The sequence below is a fragment of the Mustela putorius genome, unplaced genomic scaffold (genome assembly GCF_011764305.1).
Source record: "Mustela putorius furo isolate JIRA1106 unplaced genomic scaffold, ASM1176430v1.1 tig00000788_pilon_pilon_pilon, whole genome shotgun sequence".
Taxonomy (NCBI): Eukaryota; Metazoa; Chordata; class Mammalia; order Carnivora; family Mustelidae; genus Mustela; species Mustela putorius.
The window spans coordinates 2,531,385-2,546,174 of record NW_025421481.1 but is presented as its reverse complement, the minus strand read 5'-3'; the positions used below and the strand labels follow the sequence as shown (position 1 = coordinate 2,546,174).

General features: G+C 45.3%; 1 protein-coding gene across 1 annotated transcript in view; it reads left to right on the top strand.

The window, feature by feature from the left end:
• Positions 1–14,790, top strand: part of STAB2 (stabilin 2) — a 163,749-nt gene that overhangs the window by 118,151 nt on the left and 30,808 nt on the right. The window contains exons 44-52 of the mRNA XM_004742997.3: positions 1,437–1,508; positions 4,858–4,977; positions 6,084–6,131; positions 7,476–7,559; positions 8,821–8,967; positions 9,687–9,827; positions 11,027–11,086; positions 12,521–12,697; positions 14,035–14,124. Coding sequence (XP_004743054.1) covers positions 1,437–1,508; positions 4,858–4,977; positions 6,084–6,131; positions 7,476–7,559; positions 8,821–8,967; positions 9,687–9,827; positions 11,027–11,086; positions 12,521–12,697; positions 14,035–14,124 — 939 coding nt within the window. The remainder of the gene's footprint in view (positions 1–1,436; positions 1,509–4,857; positions 4,978–6,083; positions 6,132–7,475; positions 7,560–8,820; positions 8,968–9,686; positions 9,828–11,026; positions 11,087–12,520; positions 12,698–14,034; positions 14,125–14,790) is intronic.

Genomic DNA, 14,790 nt, shown 5'->3' with positions numbered 1-14,790 from the left:
GCAGAGATGTAGACGCCTGCCAACACAACATGGTTTCAGAAGCATCTAGAAAGTTTCCAACAATCCTCTCCTTTCTTGCGGCTTTCTGATGTCCAGAATCCCACACTTTTTCTTTGGCTTGAGGCTCTGAAATGCATGTGCCACAGCAGAAGACAGTTCTTAGGCCCTCTGTCAGTCATTTATTCCCTAACACAGTGAACTTTGCGGCTGCAACCAGCACAACAAGGAAGTCACCTATATCAGAAACTGGATGATGAGGTGAAGTCGCCAGTGAATGTTCTAGGGATCTTGTTGAGTCCCAGACCTCAGTGTCAGGTCTCCCAATGGGCAGAACCAGCAGGTGCCTCAAGGGCTCAAAAATAAGAAAAAACAAAACAAAACACTTATTTTAAAGAATTTTGTGTGTGTGTGTGTGTGTGTGTGTGTGCGCGCACACACACTCACACAGATAGGCTTGGAAAAACCCAGCACATTTCGATAGAGCCGGGGGTTCAGCTCTTGCCACTGAGCTCTTACTTCAAACCACATACAGGGTAAGGAAGCACTAGAAGCATTGTGCTGCTCAAGGCCTCTACAAGTCCTCCTCTACACCTAGAAGGCTGTGAGAGGGACACAGGGTTGATCCCTGAGACAGGACCTTAGCCCAGGAGCAGTGGCTGAAGGTGTCTTGATAAAGCTTTGGGGCTGAGGTCCAGGTCTGTAATGAAGGAAGAGGCAGAGAAGTGAACACCTGCCATTTGACCCTGGCTGGCCCCACCAATGAGTTCTAGTTCATCAGACCACAAAGCTGCCTCTCTAGACACATCAGGAGCATGGCTTGATGACTAGAGTGTAGCTGGGTTTCAGCCTCACTCAGTCCTGAGCAGAGCACCAGGGAAATGCGAGCGAAGTAGACAGTCCCCAGCTTCCTGCAGTGTCCCCTCCCTCAACTTCAAGCCCCCAGCCCCCACCTTGGTCAAACAATGGGCCTGATGGATTGTTTTCACCTGCACCCACCATGTGACTCCAAAGCTCTCCTCCCCCAGCTGGTGCCTTGGGGCAGAGCCTGGGCGGAGATGTGCGAGAACCCAGTGGGAGCAGGAGTGGGCCGTGGCTTAGCTTCCTTGCCACTGAGCCTTTACCAACCAAGGTGACCAAAGAGGTGAGTGCTGAAGAGGCAAGGGACCAAATAAGGTAACAGTGTCTAAAAAAAAAGAAAAAAAGAAAAAAAAAGAAAGTCTCTGGGCAGCAAAGTTAGGCAATACAGGAGATCCCAGTGCTAATGTGAAGTGTGTCAAATGTGCTAAAATGTCAGATAACAATTATCATCATAAGCAAGGTCTTGCCCATATCAAACATAGACTCTTGTGGGATTACTGTTACTATTATAGAATTGGAATATGAGAGCCAGCAGCATCTCTCTGTGAAATCACGCATTTCCTTCCCCTCCCGGACAGGCGGTCTGTAACTGTTTGCCCAAATACACGGGAGACGGGAAGGTCTGCACGCTCATCAACACCTGCCTAACCGTGAGTACAGCTCTGGGGCCAAAGCCCTCAGTGGCCAGGCCTAGGGTGCCTCCTGCTCCTCTCCTGGGGGGTGACGCACACAGCTGCTTCTGGGCCGTGAGGCTCATTTCTCCCTCACGTTCCAGCTGAAGTTGGAGAAACTCCATTCTCTGTCTCTTCTTCACATGGCCTTTGCCTCTTCTGGTAAGGCGTCTTCTCTTCTGGTAAGGACTCCTGTGGACTCTACCTGCTTCATCTAGAATGTTCTCATCTCTAGATCCTTAATTATATCTGCAAAGACTCTCTGAACAAGGTCACAGTCACAGACACCAGGATTTAGGACATGGGCAGACCTTTCAGATATAGAACAAGCACACAGCACAGTCAGAACTTGAACCCATGTCCATCTTATTCAGAGGCTGCACCCTGGGTCACTTTTCGTGTCTGTTCTTCTCATGAGGCAGCGAGCCCCAGAGGAGGACCAGTCTCTGCACCTTATTTCCCTTCTTCATATCACCCATCTCCAGCTGTGGGAGTGAGAACAGCGCAGATGCCACACAGTTAAAGCCCTTCCTCTCCAAGCTCCATCCAACTGTCCCCTTGTGTTAGTCTGGCAAATGCCTCAGGAGACCATGTCCGCACATGAAATGATGGCAAAAAGCAGAGTGCTAGGATATGGAACTGTTACGACCAGACCCACAGCCAGCTTTATTTCCACAGCAATTCTTCGATGATCCTTTCCATCTGTCTGTCTGTCTGTTTTGTAACAGCCACCTTGTCTTGGCAACTCACACAGTGAACACACATGCACCTGACACTCAGGTACAAGTCCTTAACTCATGTCCGCTGCACCCGTGACTGCCACCGCCCACTGGATTCTTTTCAAAAAGAACAGAAGTTTGTTGTCTTGCAAGATGAGTAGACTTGAAGCATGTTTCTCTGCAGATGAGTATGATGCAATAGAGAGAAGGAAACCGATATTGAGGGGAAGGAGATGGATTGTTACAGGAAGAAAGTACAGGAGTGGATGAGGGGAAAGGGACCCAGAGCCCACAGCTGAGTCTCTGAGAGGAGCAGGGGCAGTGGTAGGTAGGCAGGTAGTTGGCTAGTTGGTCAGTCAAGCAGTTAGTCAGGTAGGTCGTTAGTCAATCAGTTTGTTAGTCAGTCAGTCAGTTACTGAGTCACTCGGGGCCCTTATTGCAAATTAGCTTAAAAATGTCTGTGTCTGATCACTCCAAATAAATTGTGAGTCCCGCGAGGACAGAGACCACTCAAATTTCTACATATCCAGTGGGAAACCTCACAGAGGATGACACACATCTAGGTCGATGGGCTTTCCCTACATACCAGGCACCATTTCAGGCACTGGGAGTTCATCTGTGACCAAGCGGCGAAGTCTCTTCCCTTCAAGAGTTTACACTGAGGGGAAGAGATGGGCACTTGGTGTGTAAGCGACTGGTCAGTCAGTTGTCAGTGTATTTGTTAAATAAGGAAAGTAATGTTGGTGATCAGGCCCAGGAAGGCGGTGAGCGTCAGGGCAGGAGGATGGGTTGGTTATTGGGTCTATTTTCTCCATAAGGCATGAGGTGAGTTCATCCGCTGAGAGTAAGGGCCAGGGGTTGAGAGCTGCACAGAGGAGTGAAGGTGTGAAGTGACTTCTCCAGAGAGAGAAGGTAACACACTGAAGGAATACAGCAGTGTCGGTGCTTGTGTGGTAACTTGGTTGGGAGTCCAGACAGCAATGCCCCGCCCGTCCATCAGGCCGGGCCCAGAGGCAGTGGTATACAGAGCCCTCCTGTGGGCCACCGGGCTAGGACCAAGCGAGGAGCTAGGGGCGACCATGCTGAGGTGGGAATGTGAGTGAGAAGGAAATTGGCTCAAAGGAGGCTAGAGCCACAGCATTAGAAGAGGTGAGTTGAGAAGATAAAAGCTGGTGGTCAGAGACAGCAGGATGCTGACACAGAGCTCTCAGGAGCAGTCCACTTTAATGTTGGGACAAAGTCAAGGGTGGTCCAGCAGTGGTGGCAGAGGCAGAGTGGGGGCAGGTATGGTGGAGACCATTGACAGGGATGTTGATGCCGTTGAGGATGATGCCGGGTGTGGAGGGAAAGCCACTGATCCACGCATCACTGCTAGGACTGAAGAAGGGGCGATCGTAGACTGCATGTGTCCTCAGAGAGCTGGAAGCCCGACAAGAAAGACTCCCTCCCAGCCCCCAGACCATGAAGTGTGGGGTAAGGGAGGAAAAGAGCTTTGCCTGAGGGGTGCAGGGAAACCTGATACCTCTTCCATAAGAAGCAGAGAGAATTTTCTGGAAACAGGTTGGAGACTGCCAGGAGTTTAATGGTGGTGAGTTTCAGAAGGCACCAGGAAGGGTTTGTGAAGGCAGAAAAAAATGCATGTGGGGTCAGATCATAATTTCTAGAGCAACGTGGAAGGGAGTGACCGTGAGGTGGGAGGGAACCTTGAGCACCCAGACCTTGCCATTGACTGAGATAAACAGCAAAGTGGCAAAGAGATGATTGGTCTTGGTGGTCTTACAGCAGGCTGGGTATTGGGATGGTAAAATCCTTGGTACCTGGCTGAAAGATCCAGGGCCCCCAGGAGATGGTGATCAGTCTTGCAGAAGGCAGCATTCTTGGGGAGGTCACTGAACTGTGTCAGCTTGAGGCAGGAATCTGGGACAGTAAATTCCTCCTAGGCCCAAAAATCATGCTTCACAAAGACTTTGGGAACAATGCTTAGAGGAAAGGCAGATTTTACAGCTGGCCTTTAAGTCTGTTGAGCTCCTTCTTTGTCAACCCCATCAGAGTTCTTTCTCCTGAGTTCACATTGTTTCCTCGCTCAGAAACTTGGCTTACACTGCACAGTCCTTCTCGGTGTTCCCATGGATTTCAGCTTTGAGCTATACTTTGCTTTGATTCTATTTTAGGTCTCTGTCCCATCTTCCATGGTTTTTAAGCTCTCTGTGGACAAGGACAGTATGTTGTTTTATACCCACTGCCTCCTAACTGGTGATGGCTACCTTGGCTCCTATGAAATCCGAATTTAAGTCTAAAGCTGGGAATTGTCAGACAAGATTGGTGCCCTTGTGGACAACACCCCAGTGCCAAGAAATTCTCCATTTGGCACCTCTGGGCTTGTCTATAGAGGGCTGGAGATCTGGGATATGAGGTTGGGTGAATAAATGGCCCTTACCACTCTAGGGAGTTGAAAGGCAAGTTCAGGAAAGGGGCAAATCATGCAAACAAGTCAGTTGGAGAGTGAATAAAAAAATATATTTCAGTACAGAATTGCTTGGTAAATATTGGCAGAGCTGGCAAACAAACTGGTCTGACTCCTATCCCCCACCCCTCGGAAATTTTACCAGAAAAATGGCGGCTGTAGTGAATTCGCTATCTGCAATCACACTGGTCTGGAAGAAAGGACGTGTACTTGCAAGCCCAACTACATCGGGGATGGGTTTACCTGCCGTGGCAACATCTACCAGGTAAGGAGAGGCGTATTTCCATAAGTAAACCCCATGTCCCTCACTGCACCAAGAATCCAGGTTACCCAAGGACGGTGCAAGAGTTTTGTAACTCGTAAAACTACAAAAATTGGAAAGACTGTTCTTATATAAACTGGCAATGAGAAGAGATTTGATCTACCCAGTTCTCAGACTGATGGTTCTAGAGTCAAAAGCAACTGGGTTTGAAATCAACTCTGCCAATTAAAAATGGGACACTGAGCAATAACCACTCTCTAAGCATCAGCATTCTAATCCATTTAAAAAAAAAAAACAACAACACTAATGGCACCAAGCCCATCAAGTTGTCATAGAAATAATGTATGCAACAGGCATGGAGCACAGAGTGACTCCAAGGCATTACCATGATGTGGGTTTCTGTTGGAGCCTATGCGTGTGTCCATGTGCACAAGCAACTCTGCCAGACATAGCGGACAAGGCAGTGTAACACTTGGAGATTTATAAAGTGAACATTCTGGGGGCTCCTGGGAGCTCAGTGGGTTAAAGCCTCTGCCTTTGGCTCAGGTCATGATGCCAGGGTTCTGGGATCGAGCCCCTCATCGGGCTCTCTGCTCAAAGGAAGCCTGCTTCCCTTCCTCTCTCTTTCTCTGCTGGCCTCTCTGCCTACTTGTGTTCCCTGTCAAATAAATAAAATCTAAAAAATTAAAATAAAATAAAGCGAACGTTCTATTATTTGGTTTAAAGAGGGACTAGAGCATTCTGGCTAATCAAATATTCCTGTCAATGGAGAAATGAAATCTGCCTTAAACCCATAACAGTTTTTTTTTTAAGATTTGAACTTTTAAAAATGCTCCTATAGCTCCACTGCTTCTGGAAATAGCTGGAACTTTCTTTGATAAATCAGACAGTGACTCCAGAGAGATTTTAGAACACAGCATGTCCCTGTAGTCGTTCTGAACATCAGTGCAAGCCTGTAGATGGGGGCTGAAAAAGGCCCATCAAGGCAAATTTCCAACTGAAAGTATAAGAGAGACTAAACCTCAGAGCAATTGACTTGTGACAACCCGGGATGGTTCTTGCCTATAATCCCAGACATGAAGTGGCCCTGCCCTGTCTTTGTTTTCCAGGAGCTTCCCAAGAACCCAAAAACATCCCAGTATTTCTTCCAGTTGCTGGTAAGAACATGTGTGTCTGTCTCTAACTGTAGGGTGTTGTCTCCAGCCAGATATGGGGAAACTGTAGCTTCTGGAGCTGGTGGAGGGAGAAGAAAGTCTGGGGATGTGGATTTCTGAGATAGGGTCCCTGCTGGTCATTCATGGACATCTCAGCCCTCCGGTGGGCAGCAGGAGTAGAACCAACACCCCCCTGGCCCAGTCGATACACAAGAATGCAGTGTGTGCAAAAACTGTCATCACACCAGTGGAAGAAGGAAGCATTACTGGGGCAATTGGCGAACTCTTTGGGTGAAAATATTTAATTAGATCTCTAGGCACATCATACATCAGAATAAGTTCCAGATATATTGAAAAATGAAAGAAAAATCTAAACAGAGAAAACCATAAAACCCAGAAGAAAATATGAGTAACCATAAGACCTTAGCATGGGCAAGAAGACAATTAGAAAAGCTAAGTCACTCATCATATTACTTACATTTGTATTAATAATAATTCTATATTAAATATAATAAATTATTATAAATTATTTATATAATAAATTATACTATATATACTAATCATATAATAAATTATACTATATATTTATTTATGTTACATTTATATATTTACATATTTATATATTATGTTAATATAAAAATAAAATATATAAACATAATATATAACATTTATATTATATTATATTATTATTTATATTTATATTCTGTTTATATACTAAATTATAAATAGTATAAAAATAATATAATAAAGTAATATATTAATCTAATAATAATAATAAATTATATAAAATATTTGTATATAGAAAGACACTGGAAAAGAATACCTAAAAATAATGGGTGACTTCTAGGCAGTGGGAATATGGGTGATTATTTCCTTCTTTATGCTGTATTTTCAAGTCTCTAATACAATAAGCATTTGTTATTTTTATAACCATGTAAAAATAAACATTATTTCAATGACAAAGAATGAGAATGAATTTGGGGTACCTGGCTGGCTCAGTCGGTTAAGTATCTGACTCTTGATTTCAGCTCAAGTCTCAGGGTTGTGAGATCAAGCCCCACATCAGGCTCTGCCCTCCACGGGGAGTCTGCTTTAGATTTGTTCTCTCCCTTTCACTCTGCCCTTCCCCTTCCCAACTCACATGCTCTTTCTTTCTAAATAAATTAATTAATTTTTTTTTTTTTTTTAAAGAATCTGAGTGACTTTGAATCTGAGAATAAAACACTGATCACCCAATTCGGTTTTCCCTCCGCTCTGCCACCATCAACTCTCTGCTATTTGTTTGAAGCACACCCCTCCATATTTATGTTAACTAGGTGACATGTGGTCCTGCCTTCCTTCCCACAGGAGCACTCTGTGCGAGACCTGAGTGGTCCAGGCCCCTTCACTGTCTTTGCACCTTTATCTGCAGCCTTTGATGAGGAACCTCAGGTAAGCATGAAGCTCTTGGCAAGCCCAAGAGGTTTAGGACTGGAACCCAGACTCTGGGTGTCACGCTGGAACCAACACTGGAGACATTTCTGGGCAGGAGATTTAGGATCAACTAGAGCTGATCAGCAATGGAATGAGCTGCCTCTCAGCATACAGACCCCTACAAAGGGACAGAATTTAAGTGGATTTGGGATACAATGACCAGAGGTCCACTAAAAACCATTCCTGAATAGAGGAGGAGGTTGGAAAAGATCAACAATTCTTAAATGATCCAAACCTTCCATGGACCCCCCCTGCCCCCTCCAAAAATAAAAATAATAATGCTGGGTGAAAGGAATTTAAATGTCTTTTTTCTTGTAGACCCTATCAGAGACATTACTGTTCTAACATTCACTAGGACTCTTCATGCTGGATTATCTATTAACATATAAAAATGTAGCAAACATTTATTGAGTGTCCCAGACACTGTTTCTAGTACATGGCCTCGATTAATTCATTAAGGGTTCACAACAACCCTGTCAGTTGGGTGCTATTACCCCATTTTACAGTCCACAACATTGGCAGAACTAACTTTCCCAAAGCCATATGACTAGCAAGTAGTGGAGCGAGGACTCAATCATAACTCCAGAGCCTACGTCCTTCACTATGCACACTGCCTCTTTATGCATATATTTTAGACACCAGTAAAGCAGAGGTACAAAAGTACTTTCTGAAAGATGTTGACTTTTGATAACTTTTCTCTAAAAAGCATCAAAAGAGAGATCATGAAACAATGAGAACCTTGTGGGCCTTTTATTATTTTTTTATGCTTTTTATTTAATGGTTAATATTGTTTGTGTTTTGATTTACACATGGAAAAGTATCATGATTTTTCCATACTAAAGGTTTAAATTTGGCCCAAGTACCTCTCCAAGGGGGGCAGGTGCTATGAAGCATTTCCCAGCATTTTTCACGAGAAAAGTCTTTTTTCAAGTAGCATCTCACAGAACTTAGGGTCCCTGCCACATGTGTTGTGAAATGCTGGGCCTGGGGAACTCCAAGCTCCCTTCCACGCTGAGAATCTATGTTGGAAGCAGGAAAGAAATGAGGGCCCCTTTCTCCCTCTTGTCTGAGAAGCCTGTACCCTGTAACCCTGACCACCAGCGAGCCCTGACTGCCTCCTTCCCAGTCTGGGTGGGGAGAGTGGCCCCGGGGAGGGCCTAGAGGAAAGAACAACAAAGGCTCCTGGCACTGGCTGGAATGTGCCCATCTTCTATTACAGATTAAAGACTGGGACAAACAGGGTCTCATGCCCCAGGTTCTTCGCTATCATGTGATTGCCTGCCACCAGCTGCTTCTAGAAAACCTGAAGTTGATCCCAAATGCAACTTCTCTCCAAGGGGAGTCCATTGTCATCTCCGTCTCCCAGGTAAGAGAGGCCACCCCCCAGGTGGACATCAGGAAGATGCCCATCTTTCTTAGGATTTCTCTCTTCTCTTCTTTACAGTAATGATAGTAATAACAACTAACACATGCCAAGTGATTTCTATATGCCAGGTTCCCAATTCTATATGCAAATTTCCCAATTTACAAATTAGGAACCCGAACTCAGAGAAGTTAAGTAACCTGTCCAAGGTCACACAGCAAGTAAATATTCGAGCTAGAACTGAAACTCAGAAATTCAAGCGGTCATCAGAACTGCTTTTGGTCGGGAGCAGAACAGGGATGAAAACTTTTGACCAGAGCTGGTCATGCCAGTCCCCTCGCTCCCCAGAGAAACAAATGGTGACTGTGGAATCCATTGCTGAGAGAGACCAGTGTGTGGTGGAGTCAGGAGGTGGTTAAAAAGGAAGCAATCTTGATCCACTTGTTATTTCATGTTTGAGAATCACAGGGAAATGACGGTTGTGGTTGGTTAACTGCTATTAACTTTTGCAGGTGAGGTTACAGGGTCGCCTCCGCTTTCTTTTTGTAATCATAATGAATAAATGGATTCAAGGAACATAGACTCTTGGATTTTACCCACAGCTCTACTTAAACATTCACTTTCACGACCATTTAGCATGTTAATAAAACATTCAGAAAGAAGTAATTTTGTGTCTGTTTCTCTTTGTGCTCATTTCTTTTTTTTCTTCTTTTTAATTTCAGGACACAGTGTATATAAATAATAAGGCTAAGATCATATCCAGTGATATCATCAATACCAATGGAATCATCCACATCATAGACAAATTGCTATCTCCCCAAAACTTGCTTTTCACCCCCAAAGATGCCTCTGGAAGGATTGTGGTGGGTGAACTCATTGTCCTACTCTCAGCACATGGTAACTCATAATAATCATAATTTATTATCACAATTCTGGTTTTAAGGTATCTTTTTGAGACAGTTTCATTTTGTTGCTTCAATCTCAAGCTACTATTATTAAAAGCCTATTGGATATTATTCTAGTAAGAAGTAAATAGGTAAAACTTTAATTTAAATAGATAAATGGATTTTACAAGTTTTTCTTTAGCTTCCACAAGAACAGTTGGTCTTGCACAGACTGGGAAGATAGAGAAATTACATAAATGGATGAGACCCCCAATAGGTAGAAAGATAGATAGATATGGCGCTCCTGGGTGGCTCAGTCAGTCAAGCGTCTGCCTCTTGATTTTGGCTCAGGTCATGATCTCAGGGTCGTGGGGTCGAGGCAGGGCTCCATCAGGCTCTGTGCTCAGGGTGGCCTCTGCTTGAGGATTCTCTCTCTCCCCCTCCCTCTCCCCCTGCTCACATGCACTCTTTCTAAAATAAACAAATCTTTTTTTTCTTTTTAAAAAGATGATAGATAACACTCAAACCAAACTTGGAGTAAAACTCCTTTTCAATTGAAAGAAAAAACAATTTTGAATTTTATTGTTATTTATTAGTATTGGCCAGGGTTTTTCATTGCAGACAACAGAACCCACTATACCTAGACAAAAAGGAGATCCTTAAGATATTAAGTTCATCACCAAATCCCTAAGAAAGCCAGAGAGCCAGATGCTACACAGCTGGGAGCAAAGCAGCTCAGGGAGACCTGCAAAGGGAGGAGCTTTGACTTTACCATGGGGCTGTCCTGACCTGTTTCCAGCCTCAGCACCTGCAATGTGCAAGTCCGAGCGCAGATGTCTCCACCATTGTGCCATTCAAAGTCTCCCTCCTAGCAGTCACAACCACCTTGTGTTGTTTCCTTCCACCAATAAGTCTGGTAAAAACCCTTGTGCTTGCTGGATGTTCTGTCACCTAGGAGGCTGTAGCTGCGAGGCAGTCTGGGAAAATGAAGTGCATAGCCCCCCAGCTTCTGTACTGCAGATAGGCACAGTACCTCGGAGCTGGAGTGGGTACTGATGAGCCAGTCCCCAGTTCCTGCTGCATTATCTTACCCTCATTCTATTTGCTTGAGCTTTTGTTAAAGTACTTTGTGAACTACATGAAGAAAAGTGTCATTGCTATTCTTATTATCTTTGCAGCAAAATCTTACAACAGTAGCAACAAACCATGGCTACACCAAATTCAGCAACCTACTACAGGTAAAGACCTAGGGGATAACCTGCCTGAGGGAGTTTGGTGTTTTGGAGGTTTTTTTGTTTTATTTTGTTTTGTTTGGGGTTTGCTGTTGTTGTTGTTTTGTTTTGTCATTTGGTGTTTTATTTGGGGCACTAGCCAACTGTTGTAGGATCTGTGTCGGGAGGTCCTGATTTTCTACAGAGCAAAGTCATAGCATTCCCACTCCATTCCCCAGATAGCGTAGGGTTTGTTCGGCTATACACTGTGCATTGGCTGAATTAGAAACTCAAGTATTTGAGGTTGGAGCAAGGGAAAGGAATTAGGATGTGCCAGTCCCTGAACTAGGTGCTTCACATCTGGAATTATGAGATAAGCAAACCATTAAAGAGATGGGCAAACCAAGGTGCCGATATGGAAAATCGATGCCTCTGGCATAAGTAGAAATTGGGCTTAAAACTATATTTTTTTGACTTCAGACACTTTTCCCACAAATGGAACAGAGAAACTTCTTATTCAATAGATAAAGATTTCAGAGGAGACTCAGGGAGGGATAGGGTCCTCCAAGGTCCCCTCTCCTCCACCTACCCTGAGAAGTCCCAAGAGTGTTCTGAGAACCCAGCCCCCTTCTCACTGTCCCCACCCCTGTGGCACAGTCTACAAACCTCTGCCCAGTTCAGCAGTTTCCAAAATGGTCTGGGGCTCACTCTCAAAACTTTTCAGAAGTGGAGATTTCTAGGTGCCCAAAATGAGTCTCTCCGGGAAGGTTACAAACAGGTATCTTTGCCGGCTCACCCAGCCCCAAAACCCTATAGTCACCCTCACATCTGAGCATCTCATTGGTTGAACACAGGCTTTGTAGCAAGTTAGCAAACCTCTCGGGGTCTTGATAGAAGGGAATAATAAAGCTACTTCATAGATCTGCTGGAAAAATTACAAGGACCAATGTATATGATGTACGCAGGTTATAGAAGGTTCTCAAAATGATTCCTTTCCATTCATTGGACAATTTCTTTTTTGAGTCCATGTAAGCTAAAAATCTTATAAATACATAGGAGTATCTCAATATTGTGTAAGTTTCAGTTTTTTAAGTGAAATATGGGGTAAATGCTAAGAAGGTCTTCCAGAAATTAAAGTATTTGGGCAATATTAACAACAACAACAACAAAAAATCTTTGTTAAAAGTTCTTTTTCTATTCATTAAAGCCCAAAATTTTGACTGTTTTGTAATCTAAGAAAATAAGGGTCAGAATGGTTGAGGTGTGATGGGCCTCTAGTTTCAGGCTGTCACCCCTGAATCAGCTGGAGACCCAACAAGTCACCAGGGCAGGCATGAAAGGAAAGTCCCCAATCCCCGCCCCGGGGGAGGGGGGAGGAGGGGCTTTGGGTCTTAGAAAGATGCTGTGCCTCGCCCCCTGGCTGGGATTTGCTGTGCACATGCCCGACTCCCTGTGTTTCAGGATGTGGGTTTGCTGGGCATCATCACTGACCCTATCCACACTCCAGTCACTCTCTTCTGGCCCAGTGACCAAGCCTTGCAAGCCCTACCCCCCGAACAACAGGATTTCCTATTTAACCAAGACAACAAGGACAAGCTGAAGGAATATTTGAAGTTCCACGTGATCCGAGATTCCAAGGTATTTCCTTTGCATACAGATGGGGTCCATTCCAGGAATGGTCAGTGTGTCTCCACCTCCGCGGTGCAAAGGAGAACTGTGCAGCCCCTGCCCCACTCTGTGCTCCGACTAGCCATGGTTAATTGACCCCTGCAGTGTGCCATGCCTGCCCCATTTCCCTGACCAACCCATATTTTTTTTTTTTTCCTAACCTTAACCGGTACCCAGGAGCATCATTCGTCTGCTGCGCTACAGACTGGCTTTCCTCTTCCCCAGGTCACATGGCAAAAAGGCTGTTGGCAACAGTTCCAAGTGTGTCTAGGTGGGCTCATTCCCCTCCATTTCCAAAATTTCCAGGCAAAGGGCTGCTTCAGCCAAATGCCTCAGCGGTTTACTCCTGAACAGACCTACTGTGAGGGAAGCAAGATCTTACAGGCACATGGCAGCTGTTGCTGAAATCCTGTAACTTTGTATTCTCAGCTAGAAGCCCTATCTCTCCAGGAGTGAGTCTGTCTCAGCCAAGAAGTCCAAGGGCCCTAACTTAGGGTAATTCACAGGACCTGTGTTAGTGTCTCAGAGCTGCATAATAAATACCCACAAACTGGGTGGCTTGAAACAACAGAAATGTGTGCCCTCAGAGGTCTTGTGGCTGGGAAGTCTGAAATCAAGGTGCTAACAAGGTTGTTTCCCTCTGGAGGCTCAGACGGAGAACATGTTCTGTGTTTCTCCCCTAGCTTCTGGCGGTTGCTAGAAATCCTTGCTTCCTTGGCTTGTCAATGCATCCCTCCAGTCCCTGCCTCTCTTGTCACATGGCTGTCCTCTCCCTGTGCATTTCTCTATCTCCACATGTCATTCTCCTTTTCTCTCTTCTTCTTCTACGAACACCAGTCATATCGGACCAAGGGCCCACCCGACTCCAGAGTGACTTCCATACTAACTAATTACCTCTGCAATGACCTTACTTCCAAGTAATGTCACACTCAAAGGTAATGGGGGTCAGGACAGCAATAAAACTTTTCAGGGGTCACAGCTTAACCCATAACCACGCCCTGCACCCTTTCCCCAAACCACTGATCCTGTCATTGGCTTCCTACACCAGCACGGCCTCTGCTGCGGCTGCCCAGCATAGAATGGGCATGGAGGGGCGATTGGAATTGGCCCAGCTGGAGAAGACATTCCCTACAGAAAGAATTTCCTACTTCCTCGAGAGCCCGTGATGAGTCTTCCTTTTGATTACGTCTGCAATCGTTTTAAGGCTGAAAAAACTCCTGTCTGGACTTGGTCTGTTGGCAAAGCTCCTTCAGGTGCTTCTGCAAGCCCAAATTTGGTGTATTAACGTGCCACTATCGCTCCTACAGATCTTAGCTGTGGATCTCCCCAGGGCCACTGCCTGGAAGACCCTGCAAGGCTCAGAGCTGGGAGTGACGTGCGGAGCTGGCAGTGACATCGTGAGTATACACAACAGTCCCCAACCACTGTCCCCTCACGGGGAGATTCATTTTTCCCTCCAGTGACAGCTGGCTCTTTTCTCTGGCTGCCTTCAGAGGTATTCTGCTCAGAGTGAGTATATAGATATGAAAAACCTGATAAATCCTGCCCCAGCACAAGCCCTGGTCGAGGGTGTTAGGGAGCCCCCCTGCCTTTACACTTGCCAGGAGCAGCTCTGGGTTGTTTTGTTTTGGTTTGTTTTTGGAGCATTTATTTTGCAGTGTGAGACGCTCCGCTGAAGCAGGAGAGCGTACTGTCATTCCTTTGCCTTTCTTCCCAGCCCCACTGCAAACTCACCTCTAGCCCCTTGACGGCAGTCAGAGCCAGCTCTGAGGTGAACCTATCGAGATCCTCCAACAGAGAGAAAGTTCACAATTTTCACCTTCCCCAGCTAGTTTCCAAACCATCTTGCCTCCCTGGAACTCCATATAATGAATGGGTCTGATGGGATAGCAGGAGCCACATCCTGTGTCCTGCATATCATAGACAACCCAAAAAGTCAGCGATTTAAATATACAAGGGCTGTATCTTCTCAAAAGAACTCTGGAGGAAGCCAATCCAGAGCTAGTATAATGGCTCATTGGGGGAGCGTCTTCTGTTTCCTCTGTAGCATGTTTCCACATTTC